Genomic DNA, 27,242 nt, shown 5'->3' on the forward strand with positions numbered 1-27,242 from the left:
AGTAGCTACACAGTGGCTACCATATAGGATGCTGTATCTACAGATCCTTTTTATCACTCCCAAAAGTTCCCTTGCATGCCACCAGGCTCGGCTAATTTTTTAAAAATATTTTTGGCAAAGATGGGATTTCACCATGTTGCCCAGTCTGATCTTGAACTCCTGAGCTCAAGCTATCCGCCTGTCTTGGCCTCCCAAAGTGCTGGAATTACATGTGTGAGTCATTGCACCTAGCCAAATGCCTCCTTTTTCATTTCCGTTTTTTATTTATTTGATCTTCTCTCTTTTTTTCTTAGTCTGGCTAAAGGATTGTTGATTTTGTTTATCTTTTGAAACCTAACTTTTCATTTTGTTGATCCTTTGTATCTTTTTTTGTTGGTTTGTTTGTTTCATTTATTTCTGCTCTGGTCTTTATTATTTCTCTTCGTCTACTCGTTATGGGTTTGGTTTGCTCTTGCTTTTCTAATTCTTTAAGATGTTAGGTTGTTTATTTGAAGTTTTTCTACTTTTTTGTTGTAGGTGCTTATTGCTGTAAATTTTCCTCTTAATACTGCTTTTGCTGTATCCCATAAATTTTGGTATGTTGTGTTTCCATTTTCATTTGCTTCAGACTTCTTAATTTCTTCATTGACCCACTGGTTATTCAAGAGCATATTGTTTAATTTCTATGTTGAATAGTTTCTAGAATTCCTCTTGTTATTGATTTCTAGTTTTATTCCATTGTGGTCAGAGAAGATACTTGATAGATTTCAGTTTTCTTGAATTTTTAAAGAATTGTTTTGTGGCCTAACATATGAACTATTCTTGAGAATGACCCATGTGCTAAGGAGAAGAATGTGTATTCTGCAGCTTTTGGATGATATGGTTTGTCAATATCTATTAGGTCCATTTAGTCTATAGTACAGATGAAGTTTGATGTTTGTTAATATTCTGTCTGGATGTTTGGTCCAGTGCTGAAAGTGGGGTGTTGAAGTCTCCAGCTTTTACTGGGATCTGTCTCTCTCTTTAGCTCTAATAATATTTGCTTAATCTATCTGGGTGCTCCAGTGTTGGGTGCATATGTATTTACAATTGCTATATTCTCTTGCTGAATGGGCCCCTTTACCGTTATATAATGACCTTCTTTGTCTCTTTGTCTAATTTTTGTCTTGCTGTCTATTTTGTCTGATTTAAGCCTAGTTCCTCTTGCTCCTTTTTGGTTTTCGTTTACATAGAATATCTTTTTCCATCCTTTTATTTTCAGTCTATATGTGTCTTTATAGGTGAAGTGTGTTTCTTGTAGGCAATGGATTGTTAAGTCCCATTTTTTTTAATCCATTCAGCCACTCTATATCTTGTGATTAGAGGGTTTAGTCCATTTATATTCAGTATTTTATGTAAGGACTTACTTCTGCCATTTTGTTATTTGTTTTCTGGTTGTTTTGTGGTATTTCCTTCTCTTCGTGAAGGTGATTTTCTCATATGGTATGTTTTAATTTCTTGCATTTTGTTGTTTGTGTATCTGTTCCATGTCTCTTTACTTGATATTACCATGAGATTTGCAAACACTATTTAATAACCCATTATTTTAAACTGATGACAGGCTTCACACTGACTGCAGAAACAAACTGACAAGCAAAGAGAAAACTAATACAAACTCTACACTTCAACTTCACCCCTCTACTTTTTAACTTTTTTGTGTTTCTATTTATATCTTATTATACGGTCTATGTCTTGAAAAGTTGTTGTAGTTATTTTAATAGGTTCATCTTTTAGTCTTTGTACTCAAGGTATGAGTAGTTTATATACCACAATTACAGTGTTATAATATTCTGTGTTTTTCTGTGTACTTATGGTTACCAGTGAGTTTTGTCCCTTCAGATGATTTCTTACTGCTCATTGGCATCCTTTTCTTTCAGATTGAAGAACTACCTTTAGCATGTCTTGTAGGATGGGTCTGGTGTTGATGAAATCCCTCAGCTTTTGTTTGTCTGGGAAAGTCTTTATTTCTCCCTCATGTTTGAAGGATATTTTCACTGGATATACTATTCTATAAATATGTCATGCCACTCTTCCCTGGCCTGAAAGGTTTCCACTGAGAAGTCTGCTGCCAGACATATTGGAACTCCATTGTATATATTATTTATTTTCTCTTGCTGCTTTTAGGATCCTTTGTTTATCCTTGACATTTGGGAGTTTAGTTATGAAATGCCTTGAGGTAGTCTTCTTTAGGTTAAATCTGCTTGGTGGGTTTCTGTAACCTTTTGTACTTGAATATTGATATCTTTCTCTTAAGTTTGGGAAGTTCTCTGTGATTATCCCTTGGAATAGACTTTCTACCCGAATATCTCTATCTCCTCTTTAAGGCCAGTAACTATTTGATTTGCCCTTTTGATGCTGTTGTATAGATCTTGTAGGTGTGCTTCATTCTTTCTTACTCTTTTTTTCTTTTTCTTTGACTGTGTAATTTCAAATAGCCTGTCTTCAAGCTTACTAATTCTTTCTTCTCCTTTATCAATTCTGCTGTTAAGAGACTCTGATGCATTCTTCAGTATGTTGCATTTTTCTGCTTGATTCTTTTTAACTATTTCAGTATCTGTAAAATTAAATAGGATTCTGCGTTCCTTCTGTGTTATCTCAAATTTCATAAAGCTTCCTCAAAACAGCTATTTTGAGTTTTTTATCTGAAAGCTCACGTATCTCTGTCTTGCTGGCATTGTTCACTGGTGTCTTATTTAGTTCATTTGGTGAGGTCATGTTTTCTTGGATGGTCTTGATGCTTGTGGATCTTTGTCAGTGTCTGGGCATTGAAGAGTTAGGTATTTATTGTAGTCTTTGCAGTCTGGGCTTGTTCGTATTCATCCTTCTTGGGAAGGCTTTCCAGGTATTTAGAGAGTCTTGGGTGTTGTGATCTAAGTCTTTGGTTACTGCAGCTGTGTCTGCATTAGGGGGCACCCCAAGCTCAGAGCTCTGGCTCTTGTAGACTTGCAGAGGTACCAACGTTGGGTAAAATCAAAGAGAATTCCCTGGATTACTAGGCAGAAACTCTTGTTCTCTTCCCTGACTTTTCCCCAAACACATGGAGTCTCTCTCTCTCTCTCTGTGCTGAGCTGCCTGGTGCTAGGGGAGGGGTGACACAAGCAAGCACCACTGTGGCCACCACTGGGACTGTGCTGGGTCGTTCCTGAAGCCAGCACAGCACTTGGTTTCACCCAAGGCTCACATTGACCACTGCCTGACTACTGCCTCTGTTCATTCGTGGCCCAAAGGCTCTACAGTTAACAGGTGGCAAGTCCAGCCAGGCTTGTGTCCTTCCTTTCAGGACAGCAAGTGCCCCCCAGCCCCAGGCAGCTCATGAGATGCCACCTGAGAGCCAGAGCCTGGAGTTGGGAACCTTAGAAATCTACCTGATGCTTTATTCTATTGCGACTGAGCTGCACCAATTGGATTTGTTTTATTGGAGGGCATCTTTTTTTAGAGAACCAACTCTTGATTTTGATGTAAATATGCATATATATGTGTGTGTGTTTACGTATATATATATGCATATATGTGTGATATAAATATGCATATGTATGCATATATACATGGTCTACAATGCTTATAGCATTTTGTATATTTGTATACCTTTCCCCCTGCCTTTAATTCTTCTTTTTTACTTTTTTATTTATTTTGTTGCCCTTTTTCCAAGTTTCTGAGTTAAACGCTTAATGCTTTAAAAAATAATTCTCTTATTTAAAAATAAAAACATTTCAGGTGAAAAATTTCTTGTCAATATTGCTTAGTTTTATTCTCTATTCCCAAGTGATTAAGTCTTATTTTCTTATTACATTAACAGAAAATAGAGGCTGTAAAATACTGTTCTGAATTTGAGATTTTGTTTGTGGCCTTATATATGGGTAGTTTTTTTAAATATTCCATGAACATTTGAATAGAATTTGTGTTTCTAGGGTATAAAATACTATAATTATATCATAAATCAACTTTGCAAATATATTCCGTTCTTTTCTGTCCTTTTTATCCCCTAATTTATTTAGTCTCTAACCATGGTTGTGGATTTTTTTTTTTTTTTTCTGTTTCTTCTGATCCTTCCCATATCTTTAGCATTTTTTTTTTTTTTTTAAAGAGACAGGATTCCACTATGTTACCCAGGCTGGAGTGCAGTGGCTGTTCACAGGAGGCAATCACAATGCACTACAGCCTTGAAGTCTTGGAATATGATGATCCTTCCAAGTAGCTGATATGATAGGCACCTGCTGCCACACCTTTAGCTTTTTATGTCATTTTGTGTTACATGTAACTCTTGTTAAGGACACATAACTGTGTTTTTTAATCCAATGTGAAAGTTTGTCTTTCAGTAGATGAATTTAACTATTTGATTTTATTGTAATTACTATTATGTTTAGCCCTTTTCCTGTTTATTTTGTTTTATGGTTTCCTTGGTGGTTTTATTGTGTTTTGTCTTATCTTTTTTCACTTCCATTATTTTCCTCCTCCTTTGGAGATTTGGAAAATACTATTCTTTCTATTAGTGATTACCTTTAGTTTTTTAGAAATGTGGCTTTATTTCTTTGTCTATGAACATTTGAAATTGTTTCTAGTCCCTTCAGGATCTGGCCTCTGCCTCATCCTCCTGCTGCTGTCTCTCTCATTCTTTCCTTTCTTTACATTTACATTCCACTCTCTAAACCAAACTATTTTAGATCCCTTGACACATTTTGTTGTTATTATTATTTTGATGAATCTCCTTTGATGTTTAGGCTTAAACTTCTCTAAGCAGCCATTTTCTTCCATGTCACTTCCCCCATGTCTGTCCTCACATCCCCACCCCTAAGTTTTGAAGGTTGGGTGATAGCATCCTTTGCTTCCTCTGTCGGAGCACTTTCCATGCCATGCATGGTAAGTTGCACAGCTGTGTCTTCAATTGTACTGTAATACTTTTCAGAGCAGAGACAGATTCTTCTTCCTCTTTGTATCTCCAGTACCTAGCAAAAGATACACATTTGGTTTTCTGTGGACGTTTTCTAAATTAATGAGAAACATTTTGCTGTTTAGAATCATTGGCCCAAGGAATTTCTGGCAAACCCTGTTCATAGACCCAAAGAAGGAGGAGTAAAAAGCCTGTTGCCGAGAACTAGTCTCTTGCCTGAACATATTTAGTTCTGTTTTCCCTGTCAAATTTTTCAGTGCATGGAGAGCACAAAACAGGGCCATAGTATGGTTGTAATCCTGATCTTGAGGCTCAGGGGAGGCTGGGAGTCCACTCGAATCGGGGGCTCGCTGCCCCGTTTGGCCTGTGCCCATGCTGGGCTTCCAAACAGAAGCTGCACAAGCTCCACAAATGAGCTTATTCCCCTTTGCCTCTCAACTCTCTTCTTCCATTATCCTCCCAGGTATTTAGGGTTATATTGGGTTTTCAGTTCTTATCACCTTTCTTCTCGAGGTTCAAAGAAGTTCTTCATGCAGATTTGTAGTCTCTGAGCTTCCGTTTCCAGGAGCTGTTTATGAAGCATCATACCTACTCGCCCTTACCTCACAGCCCTCTCTCCTGTAGTTCCCCTGTCACCCAGATGACTTTTCTCCATTCCTGTGTTCGGACTGTCTAGATTTCACAGTGCTTGACAGAATCAATAAGAAGAAAAGCTTTCTTGTTTTTCTCTCTTTGCCAAAGGACAGATGAAGACATCTTGGAAAAGAAGAAAAGATTGTTTAGGTGATGTTTAAAAGTGGAACTAGTGCTGTGAAGAAAGCAGTGGGTAGCCGTCCTAGAGTACAGGAACCAAAAAAAAGAAAAGAAATTTCTCATTTGGTCACATTAGTGTTTTGATAAATGAAAAGAAAAGATGAGGTAAGGGTGGAAGACACAGAACCTCTCAAGCAGTGGAGAACCGTGTACTGAAAGGCAGAGAGGACCAGTTTGATAGTCAAGAGTTAGGTTACAGCAAGGATGTTTGGATGGTCTTTGGCAAGCAGCAGAAGAATTAACATATGAACATGAACCACGTGGTAGTTTTATAGTCTGGGATGTTTGAGAGTAAAATAAAATTCAGGAAAGTCACAATTTATTGTGCTGTTTAACAAAGTGATCAGATTCATCAGATTCAGAGGTTCCAATCCACAAAAATAAGACAAAATTATCCTTACTTGTGGTGGCCATTTTAGAATTAGTCAGGAAATGAGGATGGAACTGTAACAGTGCCCTCACTGTCCCTGGAGGGAGACTGGTTTGCCATTTCCGTTTCTTCGTTACAGATACCTCTCTTTGGTAAGATGGTTGCTACAAATAGAAGATTCCAATATATCAGGTTTAATTATAGCCTGCACTCTAAATCATTTGCTTCTTGCCACCACAAAGCACTTTTTAACAGTATGTCCTTGTATCAGAATACTTCAGTGTTCTGTAAGGAGCAACAGAGCCAGTGGGAGACAAAAGAATTATATTGTCAGTTTCCTTGAAAATGTTGACATGAAGCTTATTACTTCTGCTGTAAAACCCTGTTCTGGTTAGAAAGAGAAGAGACCACTGTGATCCCAGGGGATGTGTACAAATGCAGCTTTGGGTTATGTAGAATAAATACAGTGAACCGATCTTGGTTATTAACTGTAAAGGCAAAAAGAGAAAAAGGAGGATACACAGCCACATCTGTTTCAGGAACCACCAGTTTTTTTTGTTGTTGTTGTTCTAAGGTTTTCAATAAGATTTTCCTTAACCTAAAGAAAAATGTCTCTGATAAAGTAAACAAGTAAAATGGCAATGGTATAATACGTGCAGGGTAAGTTTTTGCAGGCCCAATTCTGAACTGTGAGCTTGTGGCAAAGCATATAGATAGGCCCGCCTGGGGAGCTTTGGACTTTTATTCCCTTGTTCTTTTCCTTACTCTACTTTGCTTTTGTTCCTAATGAACATCTGAAGGTCCAAACTATATTGCGTTTTATTCTTGTCATCCTTTACAGTTTTTCAAGAGCTAGAGTCTTTTCTTCTAACCTCTAGTCTGCCAGGATTCAAGTGCAAAAGCAAAATAATAATGGAAATCTTTTAGAAGTCAGCTGTGCTTCTTGATGGGGCCGTATACAGGTTGTGTTACGAGCTGCACATGCAGATCTTGCTTGTTCGTCTAACAAGGAGCATCCTCTTTCCTCTTCAAGCTTAATATTACCATTCTCCCTTAGATGGATAGTAGTAGTTTGCACCTGTTCTCTAGGAACCAGAAAAATACTCCAAAACACAAAGTAATCCTACCAACAGTCCTCCAGGCTGGCATTACGTTTTAATAAATGGGAAAGTGCTGTGGCAAAGAAGGCAGATAAACTGAATCAAGATTACCTGGCAGGAAGTGGTGTAAGGCCTGTCTAAGCTCTGCCATCAGACCTTATAGCTATTCATCATTCCAGTGTAGTTTAAATTGCACGTATTTAAAGTATACAATTTGGTGAGTTTTGCAATATGTATAGACCTATCATACCCCCACTGCAAGCATGACAGTGAACATATTTGTCACACACAAATGTTTCTTTGTGCCCCTTTGTAATCCTCTCCCCCTACCTCAGTGTCTTCAGGCAACCATTGATTTGCCTTCTGTTATTAGTTTGCATTTTCTAGAATTTTATGTAAATGGAATCATACAGTATGTTCTTTTTTTGGTCTGACCTATTTCACTCACTGTAATTATTTTGAGATTCGTCCATGTTGTGTATCAATAATTAGTTCACTTTTCACTGCTGAGTAGCATTCCATTATATGGATATATCGCAGTTTGTTTATTCACTTGTTGAAGGATATTTGGGTTTTCAGTTTTTTGCTCTTATGAATAATTCTGCAGTGAGCTTTCATGTGCACATCTTTGGGCAGACATTTTAAATTGCTCTTAGGTAAATACTTAGTTAAATTGCTCAGTCATATGTTGGGTATACAGTTAACTTTTTAAGGCACTGCCATACTGTTTACAAAATGGTTATAGCATTTTAAAATTCCACAGCAGTGTGTGAGAGTTCCAGTTGCTCCACATGGAGCAGTATAGTCAGTCTTTTTTGTCTTAACCGTAGTTAAGTTTTAATTTGCTTTTCCCTCATGACTAATGATGTCAGGTATCCTTCATGTCCAAATTTGCCATCCATATATCTTTTTTTGTGGTGTCTCTTCAAATCTTTTGCCCATTTTGTGGGTAAGGGGTTATTTGTCTTATTGAATTTTAATAGTTCTTTATATATTATATGATTTATATCAGATGTTACCCCCCTTACCCCTAGAATGCACAGCAGAAGTTAAGCGACAGGTGAGCGAGCATTACTGCCTGAGCTCTGCTCCTGTAAAGTCAGCAGTGGCATTGGATTCTCATAAGAGTGCAAATCCCGTTGTGGACTGCACGTGTGAGGGATCTAAGTTGTGCGCCCCTTATGAGAATCTAATGCCTGATGATCTGAGATGAAACAGTTTCATCCTGAAATCATCCCCTGTCCTTGTGGAAAAACTGTCTTCCACTAAACTGGTCCCTGGTGCCAAAAAGGTGGGGGAACACTGATTTATATCGTGTAAGACCTACATGTTTTACAGATATTTTCTCCCAGTTCATGTCTTGCTTTTCATGACAGTCTTTTGGAAAATTTTCAGTTTTGATGAAGTATAATTTTTTATTTGTTCCAGTAGTCTTTTTCTGTTGGTGTCATTGAAGACATTTATTCGTTTTGTCTGTTGTCAAACATGTTGGCAGAAAGATGTTCATAAATATTCTCTTATTATCCTTTTAAAATCACTAGAATCTGTATTTGATGTGCTCTTTCTTATTTTTGATGTTGGTAATCTGTGCCTTTTTTTCTGATCAGTGTGGCTAGAGGTTTATCAGTTTTATTGATCTCAAACTATCAGTTTTTGTTTTTGTTGTTTTTCTGTTTCTGAGTTCAGTGATTTCTGCTCTGGTCTGTATTTTTCCCCCCCTCTCTCTCTGTCTGTATGTGTGTGTGCGCGCGCACGCGTGTGTGTGTGTGTGTGTTTGAGATGGGTTCTCGTTATGTTGCCCAGGCTGACCTCTAACTCCTGGGCTCAAAAGATCCTCCTGCCTCAGCCTCCTAAGTAGTTGGGACTGTAGGAATGCACCATGATGCTGAGCTTTTAATCTTCATTATTTCTTTTCTTTACATTACTCGGTGTTTAATTTGCTATTCTTTTTCCTGCCAACTGCTCCAAAATCTGAAACTTTTTGAACATCAACATGATTTTCAAAGGAAATGCTCATTGGAGCATTTTGAATTTTAGATTTTCTGATTAGGAAATCTGATTAGGGATGCTCAACCAGTATAATGCAAATATTGCAAAACTGGAAAAAAAATATTGCAAAACACTACTTATTCCAAGCATTTCGGATAGGGATGCTCAACCTGTAGGTGTTTACTGCTATGAATTTCCCTCTGATTGCTACTTTAGCTATGTCATGTGGATTTTGATAAGTTGTATTTTTATCTTTATTCAGTTCAAAGTATTAATTTCTCTTCTGATTCATCTTTGACCAATGAGTTATTTAGAAGTATGTTGTTTAGTTTCCAGGTATTTGGGAATTTTCTAAATATCTTTCTGTTACTGATTTCGATTTTTATACCATTCATTGTGGTCAGAGAACGTAGTTTGATTTGAACCTTTCAAAATTTATTAAGACTTGCTTTTGGCCCAGAATACATTCTTATGTTGCTAAATATTGTATACTTGAATATGTATTTGCTGTTGTTGGATGGAAAGGTTTATAAATGTCAAATAGGTTGAGTTGCTCTTCGTGTTGTTCAAATCATCTATATTCTTACAGATTTCCTGTCTTATTCTATCAATTATTGTGCGAAGAATATTGAAACCTCTGACTATAATTCTGGATATATCTATTTTTCCATTCAGTTCTATCAGCTTTTGCTTCATGTATTTTGAGTTCTTTTAGCTGCTTAAACTTTTAGGATTATATGTTCTTTTGTTTAATCGACCCTTTTATTATTATGAAAATAACTTTGGTTATCCCTGGTAATGTTCTTTGATCTGAAATCTACTTTGTTTTATATTAATATAGCCACTACAGCTTTCTCTTAATTAGTGCTAACGCATGGTATCTTTTATCTTCTGTTATGAACTAAACTGTGACCTGCTCCCCACCAAAATTCATTTGTTGAATTTGGAGATAGGGCCTTTAAGAAGGTAATTAAGATTGAATGAGGCCATAAGAGTGGGACCTTAATCCAAAAAGACTGGTATCCTTGTAAGAAGATGAAGAGGCACCAGAAGTACTTGCACACACCTGTGGGGTAAAACCTTACAGGAGTGAACTTGTTTCTGTCTCCAGGTTTTTATGCTTCTGTTGTCATACTTTTTTATTTCAAAATGTTATTAGCCCTGTTATACTTGTTACTTTTGTTTAAGTGGTCAAGTGGTCAGTTATCTTTTTTTTTTTTTTTTTTTGAGACATAGTCTCACTCTGTCGCCCAGGCTGGAGTGCAATGGCGCAATCTCAGATCACTGCAACCTCTGCCTGCAGGGTTCAAGCGATTCTCCTGCCTCAGCCTCCCAAGTAGCTGGGACTACAAGTGTGCACCGCCACGCCCAGCTAATTTTTGTATTTTTAGTAGAGACGGGTTTTCACCATGTTGGCCAGGCTGGTCTTGAACTCCTGACTTCATGATCCACCTGCCTTGGCCTCCCAAAGTGCTGGGATTGCAGGCGTGAGCCACCGTGCCCGGCCAAATGGTCAGTTATCTTTTTAAAAGAGATTTTCGAAAATAAAGAGAAAAAGTCTTTTTTATTCACCCAGTTATTTGTCATTTTACTTGCTCTTCATTCCTTTGTGTGGATCCAGATTTCCATCTGGGGTCAGTTTCCTTCTGCCTAAATGACTTCCTTTAACATCTCTGGTAGTGCTGGTCTACTGGTGATGACTTCTGTCAGCTATGTATGACTGAAAAAATATTTGCCTTCATCTTTTTCTTTTCTTTTGAGACACAGTCTTGCTCTGTCACCCAGGCTGGAGTGCAGTGGCACAATCTTAGCTCACTACAACCTCTACCTCCTGGTGTCAAGCGATTGCTGAGCCTCAGCCTTCTGAGTAGCTGGGATTACAGGCATACACCACCACACCTGACTGTTTTTGCTTTTTTTTGTGTGTGTTTTTTTTGAGATAGTCTCGCTCTGTCACTCAAGCTGGAGTGCAGTAGTGCGATCTTGGCTCGCTACAACCTCTACCTCCCAGGTTCAAGCGATTCTTCTGCCTCAGCTTCTTGTGTAGCTGGGATTACAGGTACCCACCAACATGCTTGGCTAAATTTTTTTTTTTTTTGTACTTTAAGTAGAGACGGGGTCTCCCCATGTTGCCCAGGACGGTCTTGACCTCCTGGCCTCAAGTGATCTTCCTACCTCAGTCTCCCAAAGTGCTGGGATTACAGGCGTGAACCACCATGCCTGACTGCCTTCATCTTTGAAATATATTTTCACCAGGTATAGCTTTCTAAGTCGATAGGGTTTTTCTGGGTGTTTTTGTTTTGTTTTGTTTTCCTTTCGATACTTTCAGTTGCTCCACTGGCTTCTGGCTTTCTTGGTTTTCGATGAGAAGTCTCCCATCATTCATATATGTGTTACTCTATATGTAATTTGTCCCTTTTTTCTGGCTGTTTTTAGGATGTTCTCTTTCTCCTTGGTTTTGAGTTTATGGTGCGCCTTGGTGTTTTTTCACGTCTCTGGTGTTTGAGTTTTGTTGAGCTCTGGATCTCTGGGTTTATAGTTTTAATCACAGGTGGAAATTTTTCAGTTATAGGTGTATGTGTGTGTGTATATATATATAATTATTTATTTATTTATTTATTTATTTATTTTTGAGACAAGGTCCCACTCAGTTGCCCAGGCTGGCATGCAGTGATGCAATCTCAGCTCACTGAAGTCTCTGCCTCGTCCTCTTGGCCTCAAATGATCCTCTCACCTCAGCCTTCCAAGTAGCTGGGACTACACAGGCATGCCCCACTGTGCCCAGCTAATTTAAAAAATATATTTTTAGTAGAAATATGGTTTTGCCATGTTGCCCAGGTTGGACAGTTATAGTTTTCAAACATTTTTCCTGCCCCCATCTACCTTTCAGGAGTGTAATTATATGTATGTGATATAATTATAAATTATTATATAATTATAAATTGTATATTATAAAATGATTCCCTGTATATTAGGCCATTTGAAATTTCCCAACCACAGTTCACTGATGATTTGTTCATTTTTTCCTGTATTCTTTATTCTTTGTGTTTTATTTTGGACAGTTTCTATCGTTGCGTCCTCAAGTTCAGTCTTCCGTTTCTTCTGCAGTGTTAATCTCATCTACTGTATTTTTCCTCTGTAGATGCTCAGTTTGATCTTTTTTTCTATGTTTTTAGTTAACACGCTGAAGCTTTTCTCGACCTTCTTCATTTTATGTATCAATTGTAGTTATAATTATGCTTTTACTCTCTTTGTCTTCTAATTCTGTCACCTGTGTTATTTTTACTGGTGATTTTTTTTCCCCTCTCTGTGGGTCATATGTTCCTTCTTTGAATCCCTAGTAGTTTTTAATGGAAATTCAAATATTGTGAATTTTACCTTGTTAGATGTTGAATTTTTTTTTGTTTTTGGAGGAGTATTTCTGTAAATGTTCTGGAGCTTTGTTCTAAGATGGAAAGTTACTTGGAAATAGTTTGGTCGTTTTGAGACTTACTTTTAAGCGCTGTTAAGCAGGTCTATGGCTAATAATGCCTCACTACTGAAGCACTACCTATCTTAATACTCCGCCAGGTGCACTGTGAATTAATAAGATTTTTCCACTGTAACTGGTGGGAATACAGACTATTCCTGGCCCTCTGTGAGCTCTAGGATTGTCTTTTCCTATTTCTCTTAGGCAACTTCTCTCTGCAGCAGTGATTAGTTTCCTCACATGCTTGTGCTTGTCAGTACTGGAGACTGGAAGGGGCCCTCTGAAGACCTCTGTGCAGCTCTCTGCTGTAGTCCTCTGCCCTGTGAACTCTAGCTGCACTGGTCTGCCCGGACTCCTAGCTCTGTCTCCTCCCTTCTCCAAGGCCTGGAAACTCTCCAGGCAGTCAGTTGGGCTTATTGCATGTGTTATCCTCCTGATGTAAAGTGTCTAAAAAGCATTGTTTTGTTCATCTTTTTTTTTTTTTTTAACTTTCAGGGTTAGGGAGGATGTAAACCCAGTCCTTGTTACCCCATTTTGGCCCAGAGTGGAAGTGCAGCACTATATGACACTTTTTAAACTACATTTTCTTATTCTTTATTCCTGGTGGATAGTAACACAATTAACTTTTGTGTATTGATCTTATATTTAGCAACTTTGCTCTATCACGTATCAGGCATCAGTCATAACATTGTTATTTGTTGGAATAACAAGCCCAAAATTTCAAGGACTATCAATGACAGGTGTTTATTTTTTACTCATGGTTCATTCATCACTGGCCATCAGAAGCTCAGCTCTACACCTTCTTTATTTCAGGACTTGGGCTGAAGGAGCAGGGCTTCATGGTACATGCCTATCTCATGGTTCAGGGAAGAGACCACGTAATGCAATAAATCTTAAAACTTCTCCTCTGAAGTGCACGTTACTTACATTCACAGTTTATTGATCATACACAGTCACATGGCCAAGTGTGAGGTCTGTGGTGGCGGGGGTGTGATACGAGCGGTGATGTGTTGGAGCCGGCTCATATAGGTTCATGAGAGCTGATGGTGCACATCTCTTCCTGTCACTGCATTTGGTGATATCATATTAGTCGCTTGAAATTGCCTGTGGTCATATTTATTGTTTATTTATTTTTTGTTTCTGTTTTTCATTTTCCACCCACCCCACCCTCTGACTGTGGTCCTATTGATCTTACTGTCTAATTCATAGAAATCCTGGATCCTGTAAAGTGATCTTATATTTCAGGCTGTGTAATGTAAGTGAACTTTATCATGCACATTGTAAAGCAAACAAAATATGATCTCATGTGACATTATCCAGATTTCTTGCCAGGATTAGTTTTTGGTTCACAGAATCTTTTAAAGAACACATGTTGCTTTTTTTTTTTTAATTATTCAGTCTCCCTTGTCTGGGAAAGGAGAGGATTTTACCTCTTTCATTTGTCCTTCAAGTAAGTTTCCTTCAGGGTCCTAGTCTTCTGTTCTGAATATTTTCTGTACCCTCCCAGGGTAATCTTATTCATACCATGGATTAATTACTGCACATAGATTTCATGACTCTTTCAAGATTTTGCCTATTGGTAACTTCATTCCTGGACTTCAGACATATAAGTTCAAGCTGGACATCACTGCCGTGTTCCACAGGCATCTCAGGTTCAATCAGAACTCAACCCTTTGCACCCCCGCCTTTTTTACCAGTCTTTCTGCCTCTAATATTGTTTCTCTCTTCCTTCTGCTCCCCTGTCCCCATCACTGTCCAACACACTGTGGCAAGCGTAATCTTTCCTACACACAAAAGTCAGCCTGTCTTACGTTTTGCTGCTGCCCCTCTTACTCTATATTCTAGCAGTACCATGCTCCACTTCCCTGAATGTCCCATGCTTATGCGTGTCTTTGCATGTGCTCTTGTTTCCTTCTGCGTGAAATACCCTCTCCCTCCTTGCCTATCCAAGAAAAACATCCCCTGAAGCTTGGTTCAGGCATCATCTCCTTTGTGAGTCCTCCCTGACTCAGACATGGTCAGCCCTCCTTCCCGCATTCACTCTCTGCTTTGTATATACCTCCACCATAGGACTTAGCTTTTCTCAGTCTGCCTATTCTCTGCATGTCAGTCTCCCCTGTGGACCAGACTCCTTGGGAGCAATGAGCTGTGCCTTGTCTGCATCCTGTACTTAATATCTGGCACCTGCTAGCTACCTCATAAATATTTGATGAGGGAACAAATGAACAAAGAAAATCATACTCAGAATCTATGTTTATAGCAAAAGTGTTTTTGCATAATAAAGAAGAATAAGCTAATTAAAACTACAACAGAAAACGTTTTCTCCCGCATCAGAAGGCTCACTGTTAGCAGAATAGGGAGCAGTGGATGACTCTCAGCCATTTCCCACAACCCCCCAGTTTTATAGAGGCTAGCATTCACATTGGTCCTGGCGTGATCGACAGCCTGATGAACCCAGACAAGACTAAGATAAACTACTTGTCCTCCAGTAGAATAAATATTTCAAATAAAGTCAACCCAAGAAAGTCAGGCCAAACAGCTATTGATTGCTAAAAGCCTGAACTCAAGCCCAATGAATATTCCAAAGTTCACCTCCATGCTGCTTGCCTAAATGGTGATCAATATGCAATTACTGCCCCCTCTAAACGTGTCTTACACTGCCTACCTGAAGAAGGATTTCACTTTTAAAATCTTTTGTTTGTTGAATTTGCTTAGGCAGGAAAAAAAAAAAGAGAGACTTGGCTGCACCAGAGTCTTTTGAATTGTGTTTCAAACAGTTCTGTGTTATTTGTGAAATGGTTTGAGCGTATGCTGAATGGTAACTGAAGGTGCTCTATTTTATGACCGCCATTCATTTCAAGAGGCCTTTTCCTGAGTGACTAAACAATACAGATATTATATCTCAATTTCCTAAATTTTGCTCACATGGTTATCTGCCCTAGTCATGACCTTTATAAATTCAAGTTTGTAAGATGCTAAAATCCAGCTGCAGTGAAAACAAGTTTCTGTTGGAATTTTCATCTTAATACAAAAAATTCCTTCCTACTGAGTTTGGAGCCTTGTTTACCTGGCTTCTCATATTTAAGATTTCATGCTTTTCTGAAATAGGCCTTTTTCATACCATTGCCATAGTCAGAACCTTTGGTCATTTCTCATTTTTGTTGTTGCCAGAGTCTCCTAACTGTCCTCCCTTACCCCCAAGTGCTGTCATTCCCATCCCTTCTTCACACTGCTGCCGGATTAAGCCTTCTAAAATGTATCTGTCCAGGGCCCTCCCTTATTTGAAATTCTCACGCCTTCTCAACGTCTACAGGATGGAGCCTGGGTTCTCCGACAGCACGGGTGGAGCCTGTCATGACCGTGTTCCTCCCCGCCTCTCCTCAGTTATCTTCCACCACTGGCCATTCGGAACTACCTCTAGTTCCCTGGCTGGCACGCTCCCACAGGCTGCACACACCTTTGCGCGTGCTGTACACCCGCCACTCCCAACAGTGTCCTCGCTCTTCCTTCTCTGCCTGGGAAATACTCATTCCTTAGACTTGGTGCAGAAGTCACCTGCCATTTGGCACCTTGACTGACTTCTCCCAGATAAGGCAAATTATCTCCTCTTCTCATCATCTTGGACTTAATTTTCATTGCTTCAGACTTTTGAAAGCATTTTTATTTACCTCTTCTTAAATCGCTTAAAGACGAGGACCTTATAGTTCCTAGCAGCTAGCATTCTGCCTGCTGCATAAAGACATACACTCAATAGTATATGCCTTATTTTCTTTGAAACTCAATAGTTGGATTGACGGGCATTTGTGAATCTTTGTATTGTTTTGATTGATCCACAAGGGAAATAAAGATGGGAATAGGTTAGCATGAAGTAGGACGGCCAGCTCTTTCTCTTTGCCCAGGATTGAGGAGTCGTGGGATGTGGTACTTTCAGTGGGACAGTCCTAAGTAAACTAGGATGGCCTGTAGCTCCAAGGGGCATTGTCAGCAAGCTTTGTACCTACTCTCCTTTCCTCTACTGTTGGGACCCAGTCCTGGCTGGCTAGTCTGACCCAGGATAGCACTCTTTGTGAGCAGTAGCACTTTAATAGTGCAGTGTTTTAATAGTGCTGTGTCTACAAAAGACTGTCCAAAGGGGATATTATTTCTGATTCCTTTTCTTTGGCTTTCACATGAGAAATTGGATGAAAGGCTCTGGGTTATTACCCCGTTTTTGATGAGTACTGCCTTCTCTTGCAAGACCAGTCACTTCTTTCCAGCTGTTTATTTCTCCCTTGTTTATCTTTGGTCTCCTCATCACCATTGGCTGTTCTTAAAAATAGTAGTTTAAAAAAATTTCGACCTGGCTTCCCTCTCAAACTGATGGGGTTCCTCCTCCAGGCTTTACTAAGGCGTAACCTACACTCACCCCTCTTACTTTCTCACCTCCTTTTACTTTTCGCTCCACTTCTGCCCTACCACTGCTTTCTGGAAGGTTGCCAGTGGCTTCCTGATGGTGGAATCTGGTGGCCATTTCTTTTGTTTTTTGACAGGCTGGAATCTCTTCAGAAACTGTCTCCTTCCTCTGACTAAAGTATGCCTTGCTTGTGTGCCCACTGTACTTAACTTATTAGTTTGTTACCTAGTTATTTGTTCATTTATTTTAAATAATTACCTATAGATTATTCTTTCCCCACACTCTCCCAAATACATGTAATTTGTCCCTCTCACTTTAATGTAACACATGACAATCTCAGAACCAACACGTTGAATTGCATTCCAGAAGTGACTCCTGGAATCACTTCTTCATTTGGATGCCTTCTTGTGACAGCCTTTGATACAGCCCATCTTTCCCTCCCTGAATGAATCTAGGAACGCTCTGCTCCTTGGTGTTCCTCAAACACACCAGTTGCCTGTCTACAGCTCATTTCTATTTCAGGACCTCTGTGCTTGCTGTTCTTCCTGTCTTGAATGTTGTTTTGCCCCTAAAATGTACATGACTGATTCATCTTATCACTCAGTTCTCAACACAGTGTGACTCCTTAGGAGGCTTTCCTTAATAACTGAATCTAAGAGATCCACGCCAGTCATTCCTTCACATGGCCTTGTTTTATTTCCTTGACACTAACCATTAACAGGTATCTCGATTTCTCTTTGTCTCCTGCTGTGAGAATGTAAATTGCTTGAGAACTGGGACACAGTCTTTCCCAATCATGTGAGAGTTATCCAGTAAATATTTGTAGATTGAATAATACGTGGGGAAAAATTATATGCTGATTTATACTTTTCTCTGATCCTTTCATATTACTTTGGTCTCCCCAGATTTAGCTTCTTTTTTGGAAGCAGAACCCATTTCTTACTGTTTTCTCTTGTGCCTACCACAGTGCTAAGTAGGTGCTCAGTAAATATTGCATATTGGTTTGGTTGGTTTATTTACCAGCTGTAGCAAGATAGGAAATAACTGACTTGCTTCTCTCTACTTCAGAGTATTTTTTAAAAAAAAATTAAGATTGTGGAAAAATTATAATCCCTAGGGAAGTATCTGCAAGAATAGCAGCCAGTGACACTATTATTCTATGACCTTTTGCTTCAAGAGGAAAAACACCTTTTTTTTTTTCTTGAAAATAGTTTATCTTTTTTAATTCTACATGTGCATTATGGAAAAATGAGAAACTGAGATATAGGAGAAGGAAAAATAAGATGCAGGAAAAGCATCTGACACAACCCAATATTCTTTGATACCAATAGTTCAGCTAGGAATAGAAGAGAACTTCTTTAACCATTGGTAAAGAGCTTCTGCAGAAAACCCATAGCTAACATCCTGCTTCATGGTGAAAGAGTGGATATTTTCTTCCTAAGACAAGGACAAGGATTTTCACCCTCATCACTGCTGCTGGGCATTGTCCTGGAGGTTCTAGCCAGGGCAATTAGGCAATATAATGGAATAAGAGGCATCTATATTAAAAAGGAAGAAGTAAAACTGTTTGCAGTTAACATAATATATATAGAAAATCCTAAGGAATCTACTAAAAGATTATTAGAACTAACAAACAAGTTTAGCAAGTTTGCAGGAAGTAAACCAGTTTTATTTCTATTCACTTGCAATAAGCAATCCAAAAATGAAACTAAGCAAACAATGTTGATAGCAGCATTATTCATAATAGCCAAAGGGTGGAAACAAACCAAATGTCCCTCAACTGATAAATGGACCAATTGTGGCATGTGTTATTCGGCAATAAAAAGGGATGAAGTACTGATACATGCTACAACGTAGATGAACCTTGAAAACATTGCCAAGTGAAAGAAGCGAGTCATAAGAGAACATGTAATATATGGTATCTACTTACATGAAATGTCTAGAATAGGCAAATCTATAAGACAGAATGTACATCGGTGGTTGCTTAGGGCCGGGATGGGAAGAAGAAGGTAGGGGGTGATAAGAGTAGGTGGTTTCTTCTCAGGGTAATGAAAATGTTTTATAATTGACTGTGGTGGTAGCTGACATATCTGTGAATATACTAAAACCCATTGAGTTGTACATTTCAAATGGTAGAAATTGTATAGTATGTGAATTGTCTCAATAAAGCTGTTAAAGAAAAAAGAATAATGAAATGTCTGTAATCTTAACATCATGAAATAATCTCTTATAATTTTAATCTCTTTCTTTCCAGTCATTTTTAATGTACATTTTTCATGTGTAATTGTGGTAATGCTTCATAAAGAATTTTGAGTATTGCCTTTTGTGTTTATCATTCTGACCATAAGAATTTGTCCACCCTATTGTAGATGTCTTCTCCTAATGGTTAACAAGTATGTAATATTTCCATTTAGATATACAATGTGTATGGCGGCAAATACCTTTTTTTTTTTTCCTAAGCACTATAATTTCGCCATGAAATACCTCATCTGAAACCTCTTTTGTTCACAGGGAAAAGAAGATCTCCCGGAGCAGTGCCCTGAAAGTGCTGGACCATGCCATGATTGGCCCCGAAGGCACAGACAACTGCCATAAGTTTGTTGACATTCTTGGCTTACGAACCATCTTTCCCCTCTTTATGAAATCTCCCAGGAAGATCAAGAAAGTGGGAACCACTGAGAAGGAACACGAAGGTAGGGTTCACTGGACGAGTCAGCCTAATGTAGGTGCGTTAGGAGAAATAGGGAGATGTGAACTGCTTTGAAAAATTCTGATGTGTTTGGGGGTAGACAGAAAGAGTGCTACCTTTTTCTTAGTATTTTCTTATTTTTCATGAATGAAAACGAGACCCCAGGTGACTGATAGCCTTTGTTACACCAGTTCTCTGCTTGTTTGAATCCTGGTGGTTCCATTTCCTTCTGGACTGTTAATAAGTCTGTGTGTGAGGGTTTTGTTTTCTTCACTATCATTTGTAGCGAGGTGTCTCTCTGATGGAAGACCCTTTTGAAAAGAGTAATGAGGTGGCAACACATGTCACCTCCAGAGTGGTGCTTTCGTGTATTTCTGTACTAAAGTATGATTCAGCCAACATCAGGAATTGCTGAAATAAACTATTTATAGCCCAGATTCCCCTTTTTATGTTTCTCCTCCCTGATGGTGCACACTCCCAGCAAAATGCTGCCATGAATTGCGACGCTGTAACCAGAGTAGTTTCTGCTAGGCCAGTCTCTTCCTGCTGTTGTCTAGTGGCCTGCTGCAGCCCTCTCCCCAATAAATAGCCACAGTGCAATCTGGAAGGCCAGGGATTTATGAGCATTGACAGTTCTGCTGGAGCCTGGCAGACACTTGCACCAGGGAATTTACATGGTTGGATGGTTATTTTAAAGTGTGGGGAGCGGGTGGAGAGGAGTGGGGAGGTAGTGTGTTGAGAGAGGAGGAGAAGCTGAGCTGACTGGCTCATTTGGTTGTCTTCTCAGAAGCAATGTTCGTCCCATGGTTTAGGAGGCTTTTTTTTTGTCAGTGCTTAGTGGAATTGGCATGGGTATCTGCAGGATCTTTTGTATTCCTCACCCTCGTAGACAAAAGTTTGAGAACTCCCGCCTCTCTCTTTTCCAATTGACTTGGCTTAGTCTCTCCCAACTTGGAGTGGCTAAAGGGAAGGTAGTGTGACCTACCTTCAGTGGTTACCTTCAGTGATACCTTCTCTATCAAATCAACTCTCCAGAGACAACAGGAAATCTGGCTGGAGAAAGGAGGAGCTGGCCTTGCAAATACTGTGGCCTAGAGACCTGAGAACAAGTAGAGACTTCAGTTTAACTCATTTTGACCAAATGCTAGCTATAAAGATGTTAACCCCATGCTAGATTTTCCCCGCTGAAAATTCAGCAAAATGAGTCCCTGGGAGAGGGATTGGAGGGAGTCTTGGAGATCTAGAAGATAAACTTTTCAGACAGTCACCATTCTTTGAAAGCCTGCCAGTTTCCTGGCCCGGCTGCACTATTGGCTATCATATTTAAAACTCACAACCTATGAAGTATTGGTGGCATCCTTATCTTTTTTTTTTTAGAGGAGATGAACTGAGACAGCAACCGAGCCGTGGGTTCTGCAGCTAACTAGCTGCGTGACTTTGGAACCTTGGCTTAACTTCCCTGTGCTACATTTTCCTTTCTGGTCTATAAGATGAGGGAAGTGGACTAGTGAACTAGAAGCTCTGATAGCCACACCTTCAGATTCTCAGGAACAAGCCCTGGTTGTCAGGGTTGCCTGTGAGCCAGGACACTCCTCAGGGTCGATGCTGTGGCTGACCTGCGGGGTTCCACTGAGAGACCTGAGGCTACATCTTGAGTGTGCTGGAAGAGAGTGTGAAGGAAAACAGACCTTAGCAGGCTCCTGCTCTGTTGGCATGGCACTGAGAAGAGGAGGAAGTGACAGATTCAGTGAGCAGCTACTTTTCTTCTGAAAAAATGTGCCCAGTGGCCTGCTGGCAACAGTACATTTGCTTTAGAGTACCCGCATTAGGAATGTGATAGCATTATGTTAGTGAGGGCAATGGCTTGGTAAGACATCTCCTAGATGGCATGTTTGGGCTGTAATGGCTGGGGAGGATGTGCTCTGCATCCTGAGTGGACCAGCACCCAGAGAGCAGAAGTGAACCCCAAGAAGAAAGCATGGCCCTCCACTCCTGCCACCCCTGCCGGCTGCCACTCCTGCAAACCGACCTTCGGCCATGAATGGCCAAGTGAGAACGGAGGCAGAGCAGAGCAGTGCACACTGTGCAAGGTTTTTTTGTCCTGTCCTCTGGGTAAGACTGTGCTCTTCGTTGGCCTCTGTGTGCCAGCCCTTCTCACGTAAGTGGGCCAGATTTGTGTGCTGAGCTAGAGCACAGTGGTCCCAGAGCATTAGGAACACTGGTGGGTGTGCCCAGCTCATTCCTGCCCCCGGGCTTCCACCACGCTCTTCCCTCCATGTGCAGTGATTTTCTCCGACCTGTCTGCCTGGCTATCTTTTGGTTGTCCTTGATCTTTAGTTTTTCTTTTTTTCTTTTTTATTTTTGAGACAGAGTCTCACTCTGGTGCCCAGGCTGGAGTGCAATGATATGATCTCGGCTCACTGCAGCCTCTACCTCCCAGGTTCAACCGATTCTCCTGCCTCAGCCTCCTGAGTAGCTGGGACTACAGGCGCCCACCACCACGCCCAGCTACTTTTTGTGTTTTTATTAGAGATGGGGTTTCACCCTGTTGGCCAGGCTGGTCTTGAACTCCTGACCTCAAGTGATCCGCCCGCCTTGGCCTCCCAGAGTGCTGGGATTAGATTATAGACATGAACCACTGGGCCCAGCCTGGTCCTTAGTTTTGATGTCACTTTCTCAGGGAAGCATGTCATGAACCCCTAGACTAGGATAGACTCTTCTGTTCAGTGGACTCTTGGTCTCAGGACTCTGCCTTCATAGCCCTTGAAATTATGGAACCAATGGCCTTGTCACCTCTAGATCCCATTGCCTGGTCCCATGGTGCTTGGCATGTGGTAGATGCACAGTAAATGTTTCTTGACTGTGTAATGAACAGCCATTTCCCTGAAAGGCTCATTGAGGACAAACATGGGTTTGGGGCTTTCCTCAGAAACTGACAAGGTTGAAGTCAATACAGTTGATTTCAGTTCAGATTGATGGTTGTCAGTCAGTCATACACATAGAGTGAATGGTGTTTCCCCAGCTTGTTTGGAAGCTAAAATGAGTGGGTTGCTAGCCCTAAGTTTTACTCTGTCACATTGGCTTGGAGATTATGGCAGAACCCCCACTTTAGAGCCACACCCTTAAGAGCTTTGCTGTACACAGACTTTCCCTACAGGCAAGGCCACCCTATGACAGGCACCTAGGGGTAGCCCAGCTCCTAGGTGGAGCACTGAGGCCTGGGAAGCAGCTCGCCAGTCCAGAAGCTCTAGAGAGCTATCCCACACTCTTCCCTTTCTGTCTTGTGAAGCTTCAGGGGCTTGTCGCTGTTGTCCACAGGAGCACCAGGATGGCTAACTAGCAGAAAGGAGAGGTTTATTGATGATAGGAGTTTGTCAACTAGGAAGAGACAATCTGTGGCGTGTACCAGCGGTGCTCTGTCTTCAAAAAGCGAAAGGGCAGGTTGGGTTTTAGGCCTCACAAGGTCTGTATTAGACAACAGAGTCATACACGTTCAGCAGTTTTGGGGGGAAAGTTACACATACTATGAGAGGAGTCAAGTGCATACGCAATGGGTAAACATAGGTAACACATCCCGCGTTCACTCTGGGGCGGGGTTTTAGCATTAAAATGAGGTAGCATTTGGCTCTTTACGTCAAAAGGTGAACTGTAAGACACAAAGTGTATGTACAGTCTCTCTGAGCTTGTTGAAGTCTGCAGTTGCTTATCAGAAAAGAATGTTTGCAGAGCCAATCCTCTGTCCAGTCAGAGTTCGGAGAGGTCTGATAATTTGCCTGATAATTTGCCTGAGTTTCACAAGAGGGTGTTTTTTTCTTGTAGCCATGGCAATTCAGGGAGTTACTCTGCCAGCTGAGCCCCAAACCCTCCACCTGTAGGTAACATTTATTTCCTTAACCTTAGAGTCCATCTTAGTTGAAAAAGGGGCATCTCTTTGGTCCCTCCAAAATATCACACATTCTGGTTTGCCTCTTGAAGTCCATCCTGGTCCAATCATAGCCCCTGTCACCTCCTAGGGCCTTCCCCTGACTCCCAAAGTCACAGTGCAGCCTGAGGTGGTACAGATGGATCTGCTGCTTATCAATTGTGCCATCTTGGGCAAGTTCCTAAGCTCCCTGGGCTGCACTTGTCCTATCTGTAAAATAATGAGGCTAGAATCTACCATGAAGGATGTTTGCAAGAGTCAGATGAGATGACATGTAGATGCTTAGCGTAGGCCCCAGAATAAAGCAGGCACCGTAAGAGACCTTAAACTGTCTCTACTTCTGCCCACCCTGGCTTTAGTCACACATACCCATGGGGATGGCCAGGCAGAGAAAATGCCCACACCTCTACTGTGGGAGGATCAGGAGAGGGTAGGTCGGTTTTACTGGCCTGTGATCTAATTGCTCCATGATAACTGTGGGCAAGTGGGCAAATCCATTATTGATGGGAGTGTCAGGAGTCAAGCTATGCTAAGTAGTGAGTGACATATAAACAGCTATATTCCCAAACCAACAGAAGGGTTTGAGAGATGGGAGTTTCTAGATTAAGGTGACTCTAAAGAGGGGAGTAAAAGCAAAACTGCCCTTACAACCTAGAATGCTAGAATTTAGTTCCTCTTTTGTGATTTGGGATGGGGAAGGAAAAGAATTATTATAATTGAAATCCATTCAGGTTTGCATAATAAAACCTTCAGAAATAGATCAGGGCAGGCACTAAGCTTGGGGGATGGGTTGGAAAGAAATGATTTGCCCTTGGGTGCACTAGCACGATTGGCTGCCTCCTTGGTTTTAAAAGAATAGCACGGTATATATTGTCTCCTTGGTATTAACTGCTTCAGAATAGGAGGGAAAAAGAAAAGAGGTGGAAGAAGAAAAGAGGTGGGATCCAGAAATGGCATCTGACCTTTACTTCTTGTCTCTTTTTAAAATTCTTATTAAAATAAGTCCAGTTTTCCTCGTATTGCTTCATTAGGTATGTGAGTTATTGAGTTTGTAGCAGTTCTAGTTAATTGCACTGTTTTAACACAGTTCCCCTGGAGGCTGTTAAGAGCTTTAAGGGGGTGAGCTACTGAGCAGCGTGTAGGTGTGTGGTGTGCATGCTAGGTATATACACGCATTTTTACCTTTTCAGCAGTGACAGCAGTTGATAATAGGTCAGTGCTTTAAAGAATACTTTTCTGTCATCAGCAAAGAATTATAAGTGATTCCGGTGGACTCCACATGTCAGGTAGCATACAGCTGCCTTGTGTATCTTCCTAATAGCGAGGAAGTTGGGTCAGAGCTCCCACGCCGCCTCCTAGGATTAGAAGAAGGAAATGGCAAAACCTTTCCTGCAGTCAGAAAAGAAGGGAGTTTAGCCAACATAGACAAAATGAAACATTTTTAAAAGTCTCCGTGCTGGGCTGTAATGACATGGCATTGTTTGAGGCCAGCTTTTACTGGGGCTCCTGCTATGTTCAAAATATAACAGAGACCTAGTATGTGACAGGTCCAGTGGAGACAAGGAACAGAATACAGGGCTTGCCCTGGGGGAGACTAGACTGCTCTTCCTAGTATTCCATCTCCAGATCCTTTCCTCAGCCTGGCCCTCAGGCATTTTTTTGAATAGATTGGCAGTGTCTTGCCCCAGTTCCCTTTTTTTTCTTCCATGCATTCTCCTTGGGTGATCTCATCTACTCCTGCAGCTTTAACCTTTATCTATCTGCCATTGACTCCCAGATCTTCAATCTAGTTCTCACTCCCAAACTCTGGTTGACGCAGCTAATAATCAGCAGACAGCACCAGATATTCAAACTCAGCTTGTTCAAAACCATATACATTCCTTCACTGCCGTCATCTTTTCTGCTTGGTAAATGGCACCAGCCTCCTTCCCACCACCCTCTGTGGAAATCAACATGTCATGCATAACTCTAATATTCCCCATGTGTCATTGATCGTCAGCCCTATGAATTCACCTTAGAAAAACTCTTAACCAGTCCTTTATGTTGCCACTGTCTCTGCCCTCATCATCTCTCCTGAACTTCACTGCAATCTTAAGTCTGTCTGCTTTAGTCTCCCAATTCTCATGTCCTCTCAAAGTTACCACCCAGGTAGGAGAGACTCCCAGCCCTCAGCAAAGTTACAGTTTGAAGAAGGAGGAAAACAGACATGAGGAAAAAGCAATTTTATAGATATTTACCACAAAACTATATTACAATTACAAAGACATACTTGACAAGAATGTTTCATTGTTAGAGGGAACACAAGAACAGAAATGCCTACAGATGAAGGCACTTCTGGTGGGAGGGAGATTATGGTACAGACTGAAACAAAAGGCATTAGAATTTCAGCCAACATGTTCATTTGTTATTCCCTATATTCAGCATTTTTAGGAGTGTCTTTACACATCTGATCATGTTTGAGCCTTACAACGGCCCCTTAAGCTTGGTGTTATTTCTCATTCTGAAGATGGGGTCATTGTGAGACTCACTGAAATCATGGCTTTAGGTCATACAGTGGGTAAGTGGCTAAATTGGGAGTCAGGCCCTTCCTCAGCTCCTGATCACAAATGTCACACTCATTTCACAAAGTCATTGCCATTATTATTTGTTGTCATGGGTCCGGACTAGCCTGCTCTTCTCTGAATTGCTGATAGTCAGGAGTTCTTGATCAGAAGACCTTGGTGCTTTGACAAGTCGTCGTAGTGGTAGGGACTCTTACCGTTTCAAATTATAGAAGTTATCAGGGGCAGATGGCAAAATAACTTGATGAAATTGTTGTTTGGCATTTCTACCGCCTATCGTAGTGCTTGGTGCATGGTAGGTGCTCAGTAAATATTGAGTGAATGAATAAATGAATTTATTTAACACCTTTGTATCATGTACTGGTTATAATCAACATGAGACACATGCTAGTCATTAAGAGCATTATGAAAGTCAGAGTGTTGTTAATGAGTTAACCAATTTATGGTTCTACCATAAGGCTGCTCAGCATCTGTCCTGTAGTAGTTTTCAATATATGTTTGTTTATTTGTTTATCTTTAAGATCAAAATTAACACCTACCTTCTTGGGTAAGAATTATTTGAAGTAACTGATGCAAATCTAACACAATGTTGGGGGTATCTTAGTCCATTTTGTGTTGCTATAACAGAATACCTGAGACTGCATAATGTATTAAAAAAAGTAGTTCATTTGGCTCACAATTCTGGAAGCCGGGAAGTCCAAGATCAGGCAGCCCATCTGGTGAGGGCCTCATGCTGCGTCAACTCATGGTGGAAGGCAAAAAGCGAAATGATTGTGTGGAGAGAGCAAGCACAAGAGACAGACTTGCTTTATAACAACCTTCTCGCGGTAAGTAATCTAGTCCAGCAAGAGCACGACTTGCTTCATTCCCACCAGACTACGTTAATCCCTTTGTGAGGGTGGATCTCGCATAGCCAGATGCCTTGTAAAGGTCTCACCACCTTTCAACACCATTACATTGACAGTGAAATTTCAACATGAGTTTTGGTGGGGATAAACCACATCTAGACCATAACAGCTGGGTTGATAAA

General features: G+C 40.5%; 1 protein-coding gene across 2 annotated transcripts in view; it reads left to right on the forward strand.

Annotated features, from left to right (window-relative positions):
- CTNNBL1 (catenin beta like 1) overlaps positions 1-27,242 on the forward strand; it is a 177,551-nt gene that overhangs the window by 88,740 nt on the left and 61,569 nt on the right. For both annotated transcript variants that reach the window (XM_003904763.3, XM_009216143.4), the window contains one exon: positions 19,552-19,733. In XM_003904763.3, the coding sequence (XP_003904812.1) occupies positions 19,552-19,733 (182 nt within the window). The remainder of the gene's footprint in view (positions 1-19,551; positions 19,734-27,242) is intronic.

This window comes from Papio anubis, chromosome 16 (genome assembly GCF_008728515.1).
Source record: "Papio anubis isolate 15944 chromosome 16, Panubis1.0, whole genome shotgun sequence".
Lineage (NCBI taxonomy): Eukaryota > Metazoa > Chordata > Mammalia > Primates > Cercopithecidae > Papio > Papio anubis.